The sequence below is a fragment of the Terrapene carolina genome, unplaced genomic scaffold, assembly GCF_002925995.2.
Source record: "Terrapene carolina triunguis isolate 2854851 unplaced genomic scaffold, T_m_triunguis-2.0 Scaffold233, whole genome shotgun sequence".
Lineage (NCBI taxonomy): Eukaryota > Metazoa > Chordata > Testudines > Emydidae > Terrapene > Terrapene triunguis.
The window spans coordinates 12,663,207-12,684,965 of NW_020664584.1; the positions used below are offsets into that span (position 1 = coordinate 12,663,207).

Genomic DNA, 21,759 nt, shown 5'->3' on the forward strand with positions numbered 1-21,759 from the left:
TACTAATGGCAAAGGTGCCCTATTCCAAAATAGCCACCACCTTACTGTGGGAGTGAAACCAATCTGCCCTCTGGGAAGAAAATGGTTGACTATGCTGTCAGGGGCTACCATCTTCCCTGAGAGCAGCTTGGCTTCATTCCCATTTGGAAATAAATTGGAAACAGTGGCCATTTTGAAGAGGGCATCTTTGCTAAGGGCAGTTTTATTCATATTGAGAATAATGGGAGATGGCAGCCATTTTGAAAGAGGATAGTTCTTCATGGAATTTTCTGTAGAACACTATTCTTCAGAAGAAGAAACTTTCATTTGTGAAGAATAATGGCAAAAAAATGACCATTAATCCTAACATATTGTTGCCCCTTTTTGACCCGAGCAGATACTGAAAGTTTGGGGGCCCTGGTGATGTTCCAGCTGGAAGCAGAAATTGATGGAGTCTGGTACTTAATTTGATGCAGTTTTGTTTATTTACACAGAATGTACAAAGTCCCATATCACTGAATGCAGAAGGAATCAAATAGTAGGAAACAGCTTCTTTTGTTCTCAGCACCAAGAGCAGTCTTTTCAACCTGCTCCTCTCATGCAAAAACCTCTCCTCAGGTTTCTTCCAGGGTCAGCTTCTGTGCTTTCAGCTGCTGCTTTAGGCTGTTTCCCAGTTTTCCTGTTCTGCCTCCCCCTCCCCGACACCTATCCTAAACAATACTCAGCCAAAAGCTCCAGGGCAGGTTCACACACTTGTGTTTTAGGTGGGGGCTTAACTCAGCCCATAAGGAGGTTCCGCCCAACTCATAACAACACCCCCCACCTCAGCTTTACTCATGGTCCTGATGAGGCCTAAAATGGTGGCAACCACTAACGCAACCCAGACAGAAAGGAAAAGAAATAGTTTCACAAATTTAAAGTGATACAAGCTACTGACATATATACAGTGTCTTTCTGTTAAGATGTTTTCATATCACCAACCCAAAAGAACTTTATTTCCACCCAAATCTCATTGGGGCTTTTCGCTCACTGGATTTCCATCCAGTGTGCTCCTGAGGTGCATCTAGTGTTTCTGTGGAATTTGCTGGCTGACTCAGACCCTGCCCATTTTGTTCTAATGGGGAATACACCTCTGTACCAACTTTTGCAGCCTCAACTTCCACAGATACATTCTCAGGCCATGTCTACATGTACAGTGCTGCAGTGGCACAGCTGCCCCGATACAGCTGGAGCACGTCTGGTGAAGACGCTTTATGCTGACAGAAGAGAACACCCCTGCAAGCAGTAGAAGCTATGTCGGTGGGAGAAGCTCTCCTGCTGACAGCGCTGTGCACACTAGTGCTTATATCGGTGTAACTGATGTTGCTCAGAGGGGTGGTTTATTCACACCCTGAGCGACATACGTTTTGCCGACATAGACGGCAGTGTAGACATAGCCTCAGATACAGGGGGCAGCCAAATTGAAATTCTGTCCCCCTGATATCTTTACAAATGGTCCTTATGGATAAGGTTGGGTTTAGTCCTGGGACCCCACTGTATCCTAGCCTTCATTTCTTTGTGTCAGTACTGTATAGGGTCCCTCCCAAGGTTTATCCAGTTTAGGGCTCCTATCATCTTTTGTCTAAGACTGTGGGATCAGTCCAGGCACCCTCTTTTAAAAGTTTCCCCATATGATCATACAGACTTTTCATTTTGTCAGAGGCTGGCCTCACATTTTCCCTAGCATTTCTTTTGTTTCAGTTTCTGCCATTGGCGGCCCCACATGAGAGCTCTCCTGCTGCAGGCCACAGCATGACACACACCTGCCTCAGTTTCCCTCCTTCAGAATCCCCAGGAATAGTCCACAAAGCCTTTCTGAGGGCAAACAGCCCTGGTGGGGTTCATTTATCACAAAAGTCCCACAACTTTTGTCCAAAATCTAGTCCTGGGGTAATTCTGCGCTAAAAAAATCTAAAATTCTGCACCAAAAAATCCAAAATTCTGCATATTTTGTCAAAATAATGCAATATAATCACACCAGTTTCACTTATTTTGGTAATTTATTTAAACTACACCTCTACCCCTATATAACGCTGTCCTCGGGAGCCAAAAAATCATACTGCGTTATAGGTGAAACCGCGTTATATCGAACTTGCTTTGATCCACTGGAGTGCGCAGTCCCGCCCCCCCGGAGCGCTGCTTTACTGCGTTATATCCAAATTTGTGTTATATCGGGTCACTGTATATCGGGGTAGAGGTGTACCACAAAGAAAAAAAACCACAACAACTGTTCAGCATTTTCTAAATACATGAAAGTTAAGTTACAAATACTTGGTAACCAATACCCTGCATTCCAGTTATAATCCTGGATTTTCATGTAAATTACATCACTTTTATTTTGGTGTTTTGTAAAGTAGAATGCCGCTTTAAATTGCTCAGACTTTCACACCTGAAAGTCATACAGTTTTGCTAATCATTATCCTGAATTTTTTTTTAAATGGATAAGTAAATTAGATCTTGAGCTGTCATCTAACCCCATTGTGCCTCTCTGGCACAGGGAAAAAAGCGAGAAAGCTCACAGACCTTCCTAGCTGAGGATTCTGTTACAGGCGAGTCTCATCTTATGCGCATTTAACATGCGCGAATTCAGCTTTGCGCGTTCAGCAAAACCAAAAAAAAAAAAAACCCAAAAAAAGAGAAAAATAACAATTTAAATACTGTACCTGTAGTACGGGCGATTCCGCCCGCCATTACACTCAATGTAATTTTGACTATACGCGATTTTCACTTTACGCGCTGACAGCGGAATGTAACCCCAGCGTAAGATGAGACTTGCCTGTACTGTCATTTACAATAAGGCTCCTTTACACCACCCTGGCAAGGTAAAGGAGCCTTAATTGACTAAGAATGGGAACAATTAACTAACAATGGGAACATTAGCAGCCTGCCTGCTTAGCTGTTACATTTCTGCTCGGTCTCAGGGACAGAGCCTGCTTCACACAGCCCTACGCCTCCAAGCCCGGGATGCAGCAACAACGAGCGAGAGGGACGGGGACAGAGTGAGTCTCTCACCCGTTCGCACACAGGCACGTGCCCAGCCCCAGCCCCTAGGTCTGTCCACAGATGCACGCACGCATGCCCAGCCTCCCCGCTCCCCCCCCGACTCACCCCGTAGTGATCTGCTCTCTGCTGCTGGCTGCTCACAGCAGACGTGCCCGAGCTGCCGGAGAAGGGGCATGTGTTCCCCACAGATTTCTTGGCTCCCCCATTTAGGGTGACCAGATGTCCCAATTTTATAGAGACAGTCCTGATTTTTGGGTCTTTTTCTTATATAGGCTCCTACTTACCCCCCCCCCCCCCCCCCCCCCTATTTTTCCCCCTTGCTGTATGGTCCCCTACCCCCATTTTTCTGCAGGGGAGCCAAGAAATCTGCAGAAGAGATGAATTCTGCATCCCTGCAGGGGAGCAGAGTTCCCCCAGGAGTAAAAATCCCCCAGCATAGTCCCACAAGTACACTCAACATACATCTCTGCCATCCCTCACCACATCCCAGCTTTCCAGCGCAGTCCTGGCTTCCCTCACCATGCCCTGGCTCTCCAACACAGTCCTCTCCTGTCCTTTTACCAGCATAGTCTCTGTAGCTCTTCTAGCTGGACTGCAACCGGCTCTTCCTGGGGGAACCTCCACAGCCTCTCTGCTGGGGCCATCCTTGCCAGGGGAGCATCCCTCACTCCCTCTGGCTCTCTCACAACTCCTCTGGATCCAGCTCTCCGGCCCTGGAGATGTCAGTAGGTAAGCTCCTCCACTGCTCCCCCGCCTTCAGCCCTTGGTTCCAGCTCCCCAGCTTAGCGCCACCAGGCAGCTCCCTCTAGATGCTCTCCTGCCGTCAGCCTTCTTCCAGGTCCCATAAAGTCTCATAGACAATTCCTCCCTCTTCCCAAGGAGGGCCAACACAAAGTTTTCTGCTCTCTACAGCTTTCCCCAGAGACCCTCACCAATCTCCTGATTGATTCTCACCAGGACTCTCTGAGTCTCCCTCTTACTGGCTCCCTCTTCTCTCTAGAACCCAGGTGCCTTGATCTTTTGGGTATGTCAACACAGCACTTTGGAGCAAGCATCATAAGAACAGCCATACTGGGTCAGACCAATGGTCCATCTACCCCAGTATCCTGTCTTCTGACAGTAGCCAATGCCAGATGTTTCAAATGAACAGAACAGGCATTCATTGAGTGATACATCCCCTGTTGTCCAGTCCCAGCTTCTGGAAGTCAAAGGTTTAGGGACACTCAGAGCATGGAGTTACATCCCTGACCATCTTGGCTAATAGTCATGGATAGGTCTATCCTCCATGAACTTATCTAATTCTTTTTTTAACCCAATTATAGTTGTGGCCTTCACAACATCCCCTGGCAATGAGTTCCACAGGTTGACTGTGCATTGTGTGAAGAAGTACTTCCTTTTGTTTGTTTTAAACCTGCTGTCTATTCATTTCATTGGGTGACCCCCTGCTTCTTGTGTTATGTGAAGGTAAATTACACTTTCTTATTCACTTTCTCCACGCCAGTCATGATTATATAGACCTCTATCATATGCCCCCTTAGTCGTCTCTTTTTCAAGCTGAACAGTCCCAGTCGTTTTAATCTCTCCTCATATGGAAGCTGTTCCATACCTTTAATAATTTTTGTTGCCCTTTTCTGTACCTTTCCCAATTCTAATATATCTATTTTGAGATGGGGGACCAGATCTGCATGCAGCATTCAAGATGTGGGCGTACCATGAATTTATATAGAGGCATTATGGTATTTTCTGTCTTGTTATCTATCCTTTTCCTAATGGTTCTTAACATCCGGTTCGCTTTTTTGACTGCCGCTGCACATTGGGCAGATGTTTTCAGAGAACTATCCACAATGACTCCAATTTCTTTCATCAATAGTAACAGCTAATTTAGATCCCATTATTTTGTATGTATAAAAAGATCAGCCTAGCGGGACTTGTGCTGGCTCTCTAAAAGTAGCATTATAGGCAGTGCTTTGAAGCTGCAGCTCGGGCTTTGAAGCCCACTTCCCTCCCTAGGCTTCAGAGCCCCAGCTCCAGCCTGAGTTGCAATTTCAGAGCACTGTCTGTACAACTATTTTTGGAGCGTGAGGGTGAACCCCACAAACTTGAATCTATTGACCCATGCTGGGAGACTCACTCCAAAATGCTGTGTAGACATGCCTTTATGGCCCCGGAGAGCTGATCCACCCTCTTAATTGGCCACTGGTTTTGGCACGGGGAGCTGGACCTGCTTCATTTACAGGGGCCAGCCACCTTGTGACAGTTTCAAATTGGCCAGCTTCAGCTTATCACAGACCATTCGTAAATGTGTTACTTCCTGCTCAAATGTTTTAGCATGTACCAGGATATCCTGTAGGCATAACTGCCAGGCTGAGCGGGGTATGTCATGTAACAGCCTCTCCATTACTCTCTCAAATGCATCTCGTGCATTGCACAAGCCAAAAGCCAGCACTTTAAATTACCACAAGCCTTGTCCTGCTGTAACAGTAGTTTTTATCTGTCTTTTGGATCCACTTCCACTTGCCAATACCCATTTCTAAGGCCTTGTCTACACTGGGGGGGGGAGCGCAAGAATCGATCTAAGTTAAGCAACTTCAGCTATGTGAATAACTCACTGCGGTGAGTCGACTGCTGCCGCTCCCCCATCGACTCCGCCTGCATCTCTCGCAGTGGTGGAGTACAGGAGTCGACGGGAGAGTGCTCGGGGGACGATTTATCGTGTCTAGACTAGACACGATAAATCAATCCCCGCTGGATCGATTGTGTAGACATACCCTAAGATCCAGTGTGGAAAACCAGACTGAACCTGCTACAGCAGCTAGGGTACCATCTATTTGTGATAACAGATAAGAATCCTTTAAACTGACTTCATTTGATTTTCTATAGTCCACACAGACTCTGGTGCTGCTGTCCTTTTTCTTAACCAGAACTATGGATGAGGCCCAAAGGCTGTTTGAAGGCTCAGTTATGCCTTCCAGAGACATTTCTTCAAGGATTTATTGTGCTTCTTTCATTTTTCCTATGGGTAGATAATGGGGTGGCTGTTTAATGGGTCAGTTCCCTCAGTATCAATCTTTTGTTTGACCAGGGCAGTAAAATCTATATCTTTGTTGGACTAGGAGAACAACTCCTGATTCCTAACCAGGAAGTCTCTTAGACTTAGTTCTGCTGTTCCCCATTTTAAGTGTACAGCACTGTGCTGGAACAAGTCCAACAGAAACTCTGGGAGCCTCTTCCCCCTTGTTGTTTTCTTCTATATCAGCATTTACCAGAACCACTGGCTGGCTTTGCAACTGCAGACCCTTTTTTCACTGTTTGCTCTTTGTCAGAAACATTCAGCAAACAAGCAGGGATCAGTTCTTGTTTCAGCTCCACAAGCGCTTTAGCAACTAAAGTTATGTCTACACTGCAACTAAAAACCCACAGTTGGCCTGTGCCAGCTGACTTGGGCTTGCGCTAAGGGGCCATTTAATTGAGATGTAGACTTCCAGCTTGGGCTGCAGCCTGAGCTCTGGGACCCTCCCACCTCTCAGATCCTAGAGCCCAGGCTCTAGCCCAAGCCCGAACATCTACACCACAATTAAACAGCCCTTTAGCCCAAGCTCCACAAGCCTGAGTGAGCTGGCACGGGCGAGCTGTGGTTTTTTAACTGCAGTGTAGACATATTCTCAGATTCCCCCAAGACCCTGGATCTCAGCACAGATTCCAAATACTCCCCATCTTTCTGTTGCTGGAAACCTTCCATAGCATGTAGCTGTTATAATGATTTCTGCCCCCAGAGGAAGGGCAGTTCATTCACTGTAAACCAATTACCTATAAACCATTTGTCTCACCCGGGCCATATCTTTAAAGGCAATTTCCATAGACTGAATTTGTAAGACACCTTTCCTGGCACTGATTACACATTATTAGCCATAATGAAATCTAAGCCAATTATTAGCTCATCCACTATTTCATCCACCCAGACCTCTTGCTCGAATTTTGAAAGTCCAGTTTTCCCCATTTTTGGACATGTGGCCTTGCCCGTGTCACTATCTCCGTTTCAGACCAATTAGGCAGGTCAGTTTGGGATCCCCTATTCCCTAACCTTTTTAGCAAGTCTGGTCTAATAACTGTTATATATGAGTTCATGTCAATTATCCCTATACACAGCACAGGTCTTATTACACACATAATAGCCAAACTCCCGTTATTGTTGTTTAACTGCCCAGATTTAAACATAAGCTGTGGGGCTCATCTTTGTACCCCCAAGCTTTGCCCCTTCAGTCTGATGTCCCTCCATTTCCCTAACTGGGAGAGAGGCTTTCACTAGGCACTTGCTACAGTGCATCTTGTCCTGTCTCAAATTTATAACAATCCTTCTTTTTGTGGTGAATGTTGTCACAGTACCAGCACTTTCCTTTCCTTTAATTTTTGCATTATTGCCAATTTTTCTTGTTTTACAAACCAATTTTATCATTGTTCCAATCACTCAATAGGGCTGTGGACAAGATTAGAATCCCCCTTTCATCATACATATTAGAAAAAGAGTTGTACTTACAGGACTCATGGTAGTCAGCTTCTCCGTCACTAGCAGCTGCTTCCTCTTATGAACTGCTGCAAGATTCAAGTCCTGTAGCAAATTGCACAGCCTCTCAGAATGTTTTTGGCCTCCTTTTACTGTTCTTGATCTGCAAGTCCAAGTCCAGCTGAGCATCTAGACATCGGTCCATTGCCCATCTATCCTGAAAGGCCTTGGTGGTATCTGGAGATGCTAGAAACACAAGTCTCTGCAGGTCCTCTGCTAGTTCAGGTGAGGCTTCTTCTTTCCTTCTCCTTCTAGCCCTTAACTGTGCCCAGGCCAGTTCAGATTGATGGCTAGCGCCAAACCACATGTCCAGGGCTAGTACCAGGTCTGAATATCTTAGTCTCTTTTCTGGTGGTAAGTTCTGCAGCACTATCAGAGCTGGGTCACCCCTTTGACCACTAGTAACCTCCCTTTCTGCCCATCTTCCAGCCATTGATTTGAGCTATAATGTTGAACTGAGCCAAATAAGCCTCCCAGGGAATTTTTCCTCAAAGATAGTGGGGTTTTGCATTGCTGGAGCTCAGAGAGCTTGACCTCTCCCCCTCTTGGCCTCTGTGGGTTACAAACAGGGTAGAAAACTGTTGTAAATGTCTGGTCTGACCCAGGCCTGTGTCTGATTCAATTCCTCATCCAGGTGGCTGCCTTCCATTGTGATCTGTGACCCTTTGATTTCCTTCTGGAGTTGAATTTTCAGCACCTTAAGTCCTTGGTGCAGCTCATCTCTGTTAGAATATTCCAAGCTGGCTAAAGCTTGCTTTTTCTCCACTATTTCATGGAAGAATCTCTGGTCTATGGCAGTCAGGTTTTTGGTTACCTCTTTGATCTATCTTGCCATTCCAGCCTGGAAGCTTTGCAGCTTGGCTTCCCAACCTGTCTGGATACTTTGTAGTAGTTGCTCCAAAAGAGATTTGACCTCCACCTGCAAGTCAATCCTCAGCCCTTTCTGGGAATCCTCCAGATGCTGCTTTAGTTCCTTTATGAAGCCTTTGAGTGCTGTTTTAAGTCTTGTTTTAATTCCCCTTGGCCATCTTTTATTTCTGCAAGCATTCCATCATTTGCTCCATCTTGATTCAGCAGGAGTACCAGCTCCCTATTTCTCTCCTTTTAAACTGGATCCCAATCCTCAGAGTACCAATGTTGCTCCTTTCTTATCCCAGGAGCTTGTCAAAGTTTTGGGGTTCTGGGGATGTTCCAGCTGAAAGTAGAAATTGATTAAGTCTGGTATTTTCTTTCATGTAGTTTTGTTTATTTACAACGAATATATAAAGTCCTGTGTCACTGAATGCAGAAGGAATCAAAGAGCAGAAACAGCTTCTTTTGTTCAACAGCACCAAGAGATCTCTTTTCAGTGTGCTTGCCTCATGCAATAACCTCTCCTCAGGTTGTTTCCAGGGTCAATCTCCATGCTTTCAGCTGCTCCTTTAGGTTTGGCTGTCTCTCTATGTCTTTCCCAGTTTTTCTGTTCTGCCTTCTCCCCTACACACACAACTACCAAAACAATACTCAGCCCAAAGATCCAGGGCAGGTTCACACACTCCTTTTATGTTAGGTGGGGATTTTAACTCAACCCATAACAAGGTTCCATCCAGCTGATAACAATATTTCTTCAAAAGTAGTCTAATCACAAGATCTCACTGAATGTTAACTGTATGGGGAATCTGAATATCTGTAATTAGGTTACTGATATCATTTGGGGCAGAAAGAACAGGAGTACTTGTGGCATATTAGAGACTAACAAATTTATTTGAGCATAAGCTTTCGTGGGCTACAGCCCACTTCATCGGATGCATAGAAAGGAACATATAGTGAGGAGATATATATACATACAGAGAAAATGAAAAGGGAGTTGCCCAACCAATTCTAAGATGCTAATTAATTAAGATGAACTGTTGTCAGCAGGAGAAGTTTTCTTTCTCCTGCTGACAACAGTTCATCTTAATTAATTAGCCTCTTAGAGTTGGTTGGGCAACTCCCACCTTTTCATGTTCTCTGTATGTATATATATCTCCTCACTATATGTTCCTTTCTATGCGTCCGATGAAGTGGGCTGTAGCCCACGAAAGCTTATGCTCAAATAAATTTGTTAATCTCTAAGGTGCCACAAGTACTCCTGTTCTTTTTGCGGATACAGACTAACACGGCTGCTACTCTGAAATTTGGGACAGAGAAAAGGTTGAACAGAGGGTGCTAAATTTCTCAAAGAGCTCATTGTTAATTAACTCTAACTTGTAAAATAACTAATGGATTTACTTGTAAATTCTCAGAAAACTCACTCTGTTCCCAAAGAGTAATTGTTGTAAATTTGGGGAGAATTGCTTTAATTGCAAAATTCATCTCAATCTTAACTATGGAACCTCACCTGATGCTTCCTTAATGCCAGCTGAGTCCAGTAGATACTGTTCACAAGCTTACAGATTTCTCAACAGCACAGGACAGTAAAAGAGAGATATGGTAACAGGAGGTGTGGCAGCAAGAAATCATAGAATCATAGAAGTGTGGGACTGGAAGAGACCTCAATAGGTGATCTAGTCCAGTCACCTGCACTCAAGGCAGGACTAAGTAATAACTAGACCATTCCTGACATGTGTTTGTCTAACCTGTTCTTAAAAACCTCCAGTAATGGAGATTCCACAACCTTCCTAGGCAGTTTGTTCCTGTGCTTAATTACCGTGACAGGAAGTTTTTTCCCAATGTTTTCATAGAATCATAGAATATCAGGGTTGGAAGGGACCTAGTCCAACCCCCTGCTCAAAGCAGGACCAGTCCCCAACTAAATCCCCAAATCCCTAAATGGCCCCTCAAGGATTGAACTCACAACCCTGAGTTTAGCAGGCCAAAAAACCTCCCTTGCTGCAATTTAAGCCCATTGTTTCTGGGCCTATTCTCCTTGTAACAACCTTTTATGTACTTGAAAACTGTTACCAGGTCCCCTCTCAGTTTTCTCTTCTCCAGACTAAACTAACCCAATTTTTTCAATCTTCCCTCACAGGTCATGTTTTCTAGATCTTTAATTATTTTTGTTGCTGTCCTCTGGACTTTCTCCAATTTGTTCACATCTTTCCTGAAATGTAGCACCCAGAACTGGACACAATACTCCAGTTGAGGCCTGGAGTAGAGTGGAAGAATTACTTCTCATGTCTTGCTTATAACACTCCTGCTAATACATCCCAGAATGATTTTTGCTTTTTTTGCAACAGTGTTACACTGTTGACTTATATTTAGCTTGTAATTCACTATGATCCCCAAATCCCTTTCCGCCGTACTCCTTCCTAGGCAGTCATTTCCCATTTTGTATGTGTGCAACTGATTGTTCCTTCCTAAGTGGAGTACTTTGCATTTGTCCTTATTGAATTTCATCCTATTTACTTCAGATCATTTCTCCAGTTTGTCCAGATCATTTTGAATTTTAATCCTAGCCTCCAAAACACTTGCAACCCCTCCCAGCTTGGTGTCATCTGCAAACTTTATAAATGTACTCTCTATGCCATTATCTGTCATGTGCAGAGGTATGGCAGTATGCAGAATGGTGGCAGGAGGCATGACAGGAGAATGCTGCCATAGGAGGCACAGCATTAAGAAGTATGGCAGTAAGAACGACAGCAGCGGGATTGGCAGAAAGAGATGGAATCAGGTAGAATTGTAGTAGGGCATCACAAACAAATCCTCCATGTCTCTCTCCTATTGTCATGCTTCCAGCCATCATGTCTCCTGCTGCCATGCTCCCTGGTATAATGTTTCTTCTTCTTGCCTTCTGATGCAGCATTAGTGACAAAAGTACATTTGGGGCAGACACTTTTCATAAAGGGTTGTGGCAGTGTGGGATCAGGCAGTGAAGGTAGGTGGATAGGCGGTAGTAACTGGACATGTGAGAAAGAGCCTGAAATCTATGGTCCTTGGAATTCTTGGCAAATCTCTTTGTAATTTCACCTAAAAGTTCCAGCTTTGTAGTGAAAGGTGGGGTTTATCTACTTTACCTTCCAGATTGGAGGGCAGCAATCGATCCAGCGGGGGACGATTTATCGTGGCTAGTATAGACGCGATAAATCGACCGCTGAGCACTCTCCCGTCGACTCCGGTACTTCACCAGAACGAGAAGCGCAAGCAGAGTCAAAGAGAATGCCAGCTGTCAACTTACCGCAGTGAAGACACCGCGGTAAGTAGATTTAAGTACGTCGACTTCGGTAGCTGAAGTTGCATATTAGATCGACCCCGCGTGGTAGTGTAGACAAGCCCGTAGTGATGAGTAAAGCTCAGAGGTTTGGTCTGAAGAAGTTCCCAGCAGTTGCTTATCCAAATTATCTGCATTAGAATGTGTGAGATGAAATTAAGAAGGGGGGAAATTAGGCCATATTTTCCCTACAAATGGCTGGAAAGACAAGCTGGTTTTGCTCATGTCTGAAGTACATGACTCTGTGGTTCTTTGAGCTACATAATTGGGTTGCAAATCTCAGGGTGGTTTTTGCTATGGTACTGAGTTCCTTCTGCTTCCTGCCACGCCCCAGGCTTCAAGAGCTGTCAACAACCTCCATCAAACAGAATAAGAAACTTCACCAAATTTTTCTACCTTCAGGAAAGGTTGTGTTGGTTTCAGTCCAAGGGATGGGGGAATGCTTTTTTGTTTTAGACAAACCAGTGTATGGATCAGTACAAAAAATCCTTATGTAAGTTCAGCGAGCCTGTTTACACAGCATACACAGAACAATGGCATTTTTCCTTTTCTAATAGCTACTTGAATATATAGCACTTGTGTGTGGGTGATAACCATGAGGCAGATTTCAGAACTATGGGATAAACTGCAGAGCCATGCATGTTTAACTACCTCACCTGCTCATTGATCCATCTCCCCAGGACTTATTCTAATACGGTATTACAAAGCCCTGAGCAGCTTCAGGCAGCCGTCACTTTAAAATGTATATCAACCTGCTGTCGAGTGATGCTTCCCCCTTTAGTCCCCAAACACAGAATTCTCATCTCCCCCAGCCCTGTAAAAAAAAAAAAAAAAAAATCACCCTGGCACAAGGCCCAGGATGGGTCATATTCAGTCCTGCAGGTAGAAGCTTTATACCATTGGAAAGGGATCATACATTGGGAAGTTACCTACAATCATTTTTCTAGATCTAAAAATATAATTGCCAGATTCTCCATTATGATCAGGCACCTTTGAGTTGCACAGGCAGCACAACAGAGCTGGCGTCTCACTGTGTTTCACCAGAGGGGTGGCACCCCTCTGGCATAAAGCCAGCAGAAGTCAGCTTCTGTGCCAACTGCCCCACCCCACTGCAGCACATGGGGCGAGGTGGACAGAGTGGGGCTCCTCATGCCGTTGACCCACAGTGGAGGGATACAAAAAATAGTCCCAAGACAAATTCATACCTTAAAATATTTCTAAAATAGATGCAGCATGCACACAATACAGTGCAGTAAAGGTTAGGGGCACTCATTTGCAATCACCACTCTCATCCCACACTCAGCCTAATAAACCCTTTACCCCACACCCTACCATCCTGCATTCTCTCAGCAAATAGTTCTTCTGATACTTCCACAGTGAACAAGTGCAACTGGAGGCAATCAAAGGTACGCACACAAACATGGGATCGACACCGTTAGCACCCTGCCTTACTGACAGCTCCCTTTCCATTGTATTTATTGTACAGGATTCAAAGCAAATGATGTTAGTAAAATTATAATTGTGCAGATTAAGAGAGCTAGCTACACCACAGCACTGTGTCAATAATTTATTACATTTTATGCTGTTACTGAGTAATTTTACTACGAGCACTTGAAAACAGCTTGAACCTTATACAGAGTAATACAACTTGCAACATACCAGTGGATAGGGTGAATAGTTAAGAAAGAGATGAAGCTTGGAACAAAACATACATTGAAACAAATATGCTTCCGCATTTATCTAGCTCCATGTACAATCGAATACTAAATCAACATATTATATTTAATTATTTTTTTTCATATACACATCATTTTAAGAGCTAATTGGAAAAGTTCATCTTACAGTGTAACTATTTACACCAAACTCTGAGTGTTTAGGGACATTACTTTCTCTTACAGACATTAGTATTCTCTTCACACATTTCCTAATGGACATGGTGAGGAAGATATTGGAAGTGGGACTCAGACTTGTCTTAAGAACAACATTTAAAGGAACAGTAATGTTTTTTAAGAGGTGTATATGCTGCTTATTGACTTTACATTTAACAATATCCTTAGGGATTAAAACAGCAGAGCTTTTTGTGGTATGGAATTTTAATTTCCTTGGAAGTGATCTTTAGTGAGAACAATTCTCTTATGATTACGGAATTCTTTACTCAAAGCCCCATTCTGGGCTAACTTTGGAGTGTGACAGTATTGAACTACTGCTAAAATGTGTCTACCACTAAGAGACATACAGACACAGTCAGGGCCGTAGCAACAAAGAACGTGGCCCCCTCCGAACGGTGGCCCCCTCCGAACATATGTCTGGGCGGGGCCCCTTACAATGCAGAAACTGGAATGCGGTATTTATTTTGCCACTTTTAGGGGCCCCCTTCCTTGCGGGGCCCCCTCCGGTCGGAGGGTACGGAGGGCGCTCGCTACGCCTCTGGACACAGTGAGATTTTAGCAGATTGTTTCTTATTACCATTGTTGTAAACATACTTGTGCTAGGGCTAAAAGGATTAGTTACTCTTGTTTGAGAAGAGGTTCTTGTCAATTTTTGTAAGTATCTTTGTTAATGTATTAATGTGAGGGATTGTGCTGCTACCTACAACCACATGACTCCACTACCATGTCTTCATATTGTTTGTAGACCACGTTATTTGCAGAGTCTATAAAGAGAATGCTAATAGGACTCAGTCTGGTTGGAACACAGCAAGTTGGAGGAGTAGATTCTGGGTCCATTGAGTTCATTAACGTTTGGATAACTGCGTGATTGGTGGGTTCTAAGTGAGATCGAAGAGGAAATTCACAAAGCCCTTCACAGTGATAAGCTTCATATTCCAGAGGGGCTATTATCCAGTCATCCCAGCCCATATCCTTAAAATTCACATGGAGAGCTTTTTTACTACACCTTGCCTTCAGGTTCTTGTTGGGCCTCTTCCCCTGCCTCGTTGCTAGAGGAGCCCTTCTCTTCCTCCGCTGATTGAATAAGTATTCATAAACAGTTTTGTCATCTTGACCTGATCTCGCCTTGATTTCATTGAAAAACAGGTCCCTTTTTTTTGTCCTCCCAAATACCAAGAAGAGAGCCTTTTCATTGACCTGCCTCCCTGTTCTATTCAATCCCATACTCCTTAGATCAATAGCTCTCCCCCTATCAAAAGCTTCGAGTTCGAAACACAAGTTAACGGAGTTTTTAAAATTCCTAAAAAGTTTCCAAATGTCAAATACTTCCCATTTTGGTGTATCTGCAATGCTGACAGTGCGAGAGTCCAGGAGAGTTGCTGCTTGTCTGTTTGTGGGGCAACTGAACAATTTCACTTGGGAAGTTTTCCCAGGAGAATGAGGCTTCCAGGTCTCAGAGGGCTTTTTCCTTAATATCCGCAGCTCTGCCCCCAACAAACCATCTTTTTCTAATGCACTGATGTCAAAAACATATTTTTGTTTTCTTATGGCTGGAGCTCGGTCATCTAAAACAAAACAAAAACCACACACACTTTTAAGTTTATTGTAAACAAGAATGAGTATTAGCTCTAAAATTCCTCCTGTTACTTCTGAAGTTTGCTCAGAAACTCACAAGGTCACTCGCTATTAGCCCACAGTCTTGGAAGTCATAATAAAGAGCCTTTTAATCAATACGGACGCAGTCATAAAAATCTGCTCTGAGCTGAGACTCGGAGGAGCTTAATGACTCAGTAGTGAAATGGCATTCTGAACTCTTCTTGTTTCAGCCAAAGAAATGTCATCTCACCTGTGTGTGTTTTCTGGCCCCAAAGTATCAATTAGCCAACTGGCAGAGATTCCTCCTTCAAGTGTGAGCCTTCACAGTACATAGCCACCACTTACATTCTTGAAATAGGACTGAAGTGGGGCTTAAGTGGTCCCTGGACCTCATGCTGGCCCCCTGTACAGAGGTGAGTTTCACCAATAGACAGTACAATGGTTAATTTGTCCTTTAAAACCCAAATCCTCCAGGAACTGCCAGGCACCAGGACAACTGCTTTATTAACTACACAAGGCTCACAACTTATTCTGACGGAGCAAAAAATATAACCCCCAGAACCACTGCCTGGTAAGGTTCATAAGAAGCATTATTAAGAAACATGGCTATTTAAATTCAGCATGTTACATTGACATTGCCTTCCAAAGGAGAATCAAGTATTTCATCTGGAATGCAGCTCTGCTGAACAGCATTCCATTTCTCTACAGCAGCCAAATTGTGATCATTAAATGCCTTCTGTGTCCCCATTTTAGACTGGATTGTCAGGTGACAGCCTCATCATTGCTCCCTCATCCATAGCATTCCCTGGAGCTGCTCTCCATGGGCACCATCAATGCTCACTGAAATCCCTGAAAAAATGCATCCTAACATCACGGAGAGCAGCATTAGGCTCCAATTGCCCTACTTGAGCAGTCAGGTGAACACCTGATCTGTGACACTGTCCATCTCACCAATAAGAAGCTACGCGATGAACAGGAAATGAAGCATGTTCATTTATTGGAGGAAGGGGTGCACTAGGCTAGCTCAATTTTCTCAAAATTTTCCACAATCAGAAACTCATGCCACAGAGTTTCAGGTCTCCCCTTGACGAGGCCAGCATTTTCACAAAGAAGCTCTTTGTTTTGCTCCTGGAAAAGCACAGAAATAGCACTGTCTTTACAGCGCCATATGCCTGTAGACATATGACTAACAAGAAATAAAATGGTATTTTACCAACTACTGTAGTTTAAGTATGAAAAAAGCTTCCGAGTCATATTTTCAAAGGTGTTTAGGCACCTAAACATGCAGATAGGCAGTCAGTGGGTTTTCAGAATCACCTAGGCATCTAACAGCCATTCATTTCAATAGGAGTTAGGTGCCCCAGTGCTTTTGAAAATCCCATTAGGCACCGATCTGCATCTTCAGGCATCAAAAAGCCTTTGAAAATATGTCCCTAAATGTTTTGCTTAACTAGCGTACAAATACTATGTCCTGCTGCCAGAAGAATCTTCTAAGCTTAAACTGAAAAGACAAAAACTGCCTATAAGTTACATGATTCTGATTACATTCGAATCAGTCAAGCTATTTTTAATGAGCATTATTTTTCAATTAACAATACATGCAGACATGCATCACACACATACCAATGTCACGCACACACACTCACACTCACAAATGCTGTAGCTCCTTTCTTACCTTGTCCTTTATCTATAAAGCTTGTTATTGTATTGGCAAGTCCAGTCTCCAGTTTTACACTTCCATTAATGCCTTTTCTTTCTGCATCCGAGAGAGTCCTGTAGAGGGAGAGCATGTATTCATGTGGCGTTATAGGGGGGTGTTTGAAAGTCTCTTTAGGTTCCCTTTGTGTTACAGGCTCTTTAGTCTTTTTGGTTTTGTAAGAACTGGCATCAGTATTGCCTGTGCCAGTTTTTCTGAGCGAGGCTTTGCTGCCAAGGTTCTGAACCTTTGGGGTCACTGTCCTTACTCCAGATTGTCTGTTTGGGGACTGCCCTACCTTTGTGTCTGTGGTTCCTTCTCTAGAGAGACTCTTCTTTGGTTCATTATTCTTTGCCAAGAGAGCTGCTGCTTGAACAGTATTGCTTTTAGCTCTCGTCTTTAAGGTCCCAGCACTATATCCATGGTTTCCAGTCCTAAAGGTACCTGCCCTTGGCGAGGGATTTGTCTCTTTTCCTTCTGCTTTTAACAATCCTAACTTGGATCCTGGATTACTCTGACCTGCTTCGGAATTACTCAACACTACAGAAACTAGAACCAGGTAAAACCAAGTCAAGTGCCAAAGCAATAAAGTGAGAAAGTGCAAGATTTTCATCCTCTGGTCTTCCTTTGAATGCCACTAAAGAAAAAATCAGAAAAGGTTCCTCCAGTTTGGCATAAGAAAACATGAAAGAAATTAAAAACTGAAGTCAGCAGGAATAGTTTTCTTTTAAGCTTAAAACACTTTAAATCTGTTTGTTTAACATTTGTATCCAGTCCCATAGTGGAAATGCTCATTTATTCAGATCTAATCTTCTCCTGGCCTCAGTTAGCAGCTAAAAAGAACTTGTTCTTGAAAAGAGAAGGTTTACCACCCCTTTTTCTTCTGTAAAACTGACTGAAAGCTTGAAGGAGTCTTGTTTAAATCTGAAGGGTTTTTTTTCCAAGAAGGAAGAATGGCGTAATGCTGCCTCTGTGTTACAAGTTTCTTTTTCTTTCTTTCTTTTTTTTTTTTTTTAAGTTTTGAATCCTTTCCAGTGAAAATATTTCACACACAGAGACCTGCAGGTGCTTAGAAATTTTTTACAAACCTGAACTCAGGAATTGGAAACGGAATTCCAACAAAAACCTATTTAATTACTCTCTGATGTCATGCTGTCTAAACTAATTTAACTGCGATATATTTCTTTAAAAAAAATCTTCTTTACCCTTTCCATTAGCATGAGTCATACTCTGCTTCATTGAAACAACTCTGTACGATCAAAACTCCAGAGGATGCCTTTTAAAGTGGCAATACGACCTTTACATTAGCCTTAGATGAACTTCACATTTAAACAGAACAAAGTACAAACTAACAGTATGAATCTTGTACAGAATCTATTGGAATAAATACATTCAAATATCTTATGATTCATAAGACATATTTCAAACAGTTCTGGACTTGGAATCTTTTCCTGATAATTGCAACAGTGAAGTCGCTTTTTCGTTTGGTAACTGAAGGACTTTGCTAACAACGTCATATGCATCCATTCACACAATGAACATATTTTGAAGCCATTTATTGTTACACTTTTAGAAAATAAAGTTAATTTCAGTTTGATGCAAACACTTGAACAAATGAACTGAAGCCTCATGAAATACAGAGGGAATGTTTCCCTGTTTTGTAGACAGCATTTTCATGCCTCTCCAGATTTCCCCATTTCTGTAATGTTCCCTGACTGTAGAGCTTACCTATCAGTTCTGATTCTGTCCAGAATTAAGCAGCAGTGTCCCCTGCAGGAAAATAGAGTTTCTGTCAACCTAAGGCACTGAGGGAGCCAGAGAGACATGATTCTAAAACTCCCAGTCACAGGCTTGGTTTACACTAGCAAGTTATGCTGGTATAACTAAATCGCTCAGGGGTGTGGAAAAACCCCTGAGCCACATAGTTATACTGACCTAACCTCCAGTGTAGACAGGGCTATTTTGATGGAAGAAGCCCTCCTGTTGGCGTAGGTAGCTGTGACACCCTGTACCTTGGGGGAAACACCCTGCACCCCCATGTTCATCCTTATAATATGATTGTGTGGTATCCAATGCAAAGTTTGTCATGTCGGGTGTCTTCGAAGGCTCATGATGCACTGAGCATTGTTGTTATAGTAATGTTATAGGTTGTAATTTCATGTATATAGTTATGAGGATGAAAATGTGTCCTCATGGCTTAAAACAAGCCCAGGCAAAACTCTCCAGTTCATACCTCATCAGGGCATGTATGGGACAAACCCAGCCCAGCCTCACAGGAACAAAGGACACTGGCCTAGGCAGCAACAAAGGATCTGTTGGACTCTCGAGTGAGTCACCCCCCCTTCCCTTGGCCAGTTTGGGACTGCGATGAGGTAATGCTCACCTGACCCTGAGGGGGGGAGGGGCAAAGCCAAAAGGGAAGAAAGAACATGATAAAAGGGAGAGACGTTTGCCATGTTCTTCCTCTCTCTTCCACCTACATCTACAGACACCACCACCAAGCGACTGAAGCGCTGATCAAAGGGGAGAGCCTGGCTGAAGGGCGGGCAACCAGCCAGCCTGTGGTGAGAAGCATCAAAGTTTGTAAGGGCACTGAAAGTGTTAAGATCAGCTTAGAATGCGTTTTGCTTTTATTTCATTTGATCAAATCTGCCTTGTTGTGCTTTGACTTATAATCACTTAAAATCTATCTTTTGTAGTTAATAAATTTGTTTGTTTATTCTACCTGAAGCAGTGCGTTTGGTTTGAAGTGTGTCAGAGACTCCCCTTGGGATAACAAGCCTGGTACATATCAATTTCTTTGTTAAATTGACAAACTCATATAACCTTGCAGCGTCCAGCAGGCATAACTGGACACTGCAAGACGGAGGTTCCTAGGGTTGTGTCTGGGACCGGAGATATTGGTTAGTGTCATTCCGTTGCATAATCCAAGCAGCTTACATGCCAGGGGCTGTGCGTGAACCGCCCAGGAGTGGGGGTTCTCACAGCGGAGCAGGGTAAGGCTGGCCCCCAGAGTCAGGGATTGGAGTGACCTAGCAGATCACTAGTCCAGATAACACCAGGGGAACATCACAGTGGCGCAGCGAGCAGGGTGTATGTACAGCTTGTTACCCCAAGTGGAGTTCACACTTTAAGCACTGATATTTGTGATTTTAAGTGAGTCTTAAGTGCAGTGGCTAAGGACAGTTAGGAGGAGGTCACAGTTTTGTTATTTTCTGTTTGTTTATTTTGGGTGAGGGAAATAAGCACAAGAAAGCAGAAAAATGACTACCAGTGAAGCAGCTACAAAATTAGAGCTGGCCAGATTGGAAGCGGCAGAGAAGGCAAAGGACCGCAAGTTTCAAATGGGGCAGGCAGAAATGAGGCCCAAAGAAGAGGAGGCTGCACACAGAAGGGCTATGGAAGAAAGAAAAAGAGAGAGAGAGAGAAAACACCAGCAGGACTTGCTAGAGAAGCAGAACCAGAGGCCCTCGACCCAACGACTCCCATCACTCCAAAACCCACAAATGGGAACACTTATGTCCTGCATACAGCGAGGAGGACGATATTGCTGAATATCTGACTACCTTTGAACGGCTGTGTGTAATACATGAAATCCCTGATAAGAGAGTTCCTGTTTTGCGAAGTTTCAGATTACCCCTGAAACATATAGGGTTAAATTTAGGAATCTTAAGAGGGATATTGGCGTGAGTAATGGGGAATATGTAAACAAAATGAAAGATTTGTTGGGAAAATGGGTGAGGAGTAAAGAGGTGGCAAGTTTTGAAGTAATGCTTGATCTTGTTGCTCAAGAGCATTTCCTAAGCGTATGTAAGGCTGATGTAAAGCAGTGTCTATGGGATAAAGATGTAAAGACTGGATGTGTCGCTGGGGGGGTGGGGGGGGAGGTTAGGGAAAGGTTCTCCCCCCGCCCCCCCGACTCACCAGTGGCGGGAAGCGGAGCCCCGTGGCTGGGAGCTGGCGGAGTAGAGCTGGCTGGGGCCGTGTCTCTCCGCTTCCCGCCGCGGGGGGGGTGTCCTTTCCCCAACCTCCCCGGCCCCCGCACTCACCAGCGGCTGGGAGCTGGCAGAGTACAGCTGGCTGGGGCCGTGTCTCTCCGCTTCCCACCGCTGCCAGTGAGTGCAGGGGGGGATCCCTTCTCCCAAGCCCCCTTCCCTGAGCGACATGGCTGGGGCTTGGGCGAGGGAAGCAGAGTGGGCTGCTCCCGGCCCCCCCGCTAATCCCCCGGGCCACTCTGGGCCCGCAAAAGTGCCCCCCCACAGCTCCTGCCTCCCAGACCCTGTGGGGAGGGAGGCCTGGGGGGCTGCGTAGGGCACCCAAATGGCTAGGGACAGCCCTGACGGTACCCCAATCCAGGTCCCAGTTTTTCAGGATGTTATTTCTGATAAGTTTTTGGAAAGTAACGGTCTCTCTTTACATCAAGATACAACTCCAACGCCTGGGACAGCAGAAGAGTTGAGACCAGGAAATTGCCAGGTGGTAGTTTGTGAGAACACAAATGACCCAACTGACAGAGAAGGGGTGTTTTCCCCCAGGCTGGTGAGAGACAGGAAGCAGTTATGGAAAAGCAGCTGGGAAAATGTGCATCTGATTAAAGGGTAAACACACCTAGCCCAGAGAGCACAGGTCACAGCCCTCTAGGGGGCAGGGAAGGACTCAGTGCTGGGAGGGGGAAACACCAGGTAACCCCAAAAGGGGAGCTGGATTTTCTGCATATGTACAGTCCTGGGGTTGGGAGACCGCTCCCCAAAGGGCCAGCTGATGTGTAGGATCCCCCTGGACCCTTATCTTGCCAGACCCTGAGATACCAAAATTCCAGAAACATGAT

General features: G+C 44.4%; 1 protein-coding gene across 1 annotated transcript; it reads right to left on the reverse strand.

Moving 5' to 3' along the window:
- Positions 1-14,111: 14,111 nt before the first annotated feature.
- Positions 14,112-17,890, reverse strand: GDF5 (growth differentiation factor 5). The gene is made up of 2 exons (XM_024210443.3): positions 16,911-17,890; positions 14,112-15,204 (listed from the first exon to the last, which is right to left on the reverse strand). The coding sequence occupies exons 1-2, from the start codon at positions 17,542-17,544 to the stop codon at positions 14,336-14,338; spliced, it is 1,503 nt and encodes a 500-aa protein (XP_024066211.1). The 5' UTR covers positions 17,545-17,890; the 3' UTR covers positions 14,112-14,335.
- Between the last annotated feature and the right edge of the window lie 3,869 nt (positions 17,891-21,759).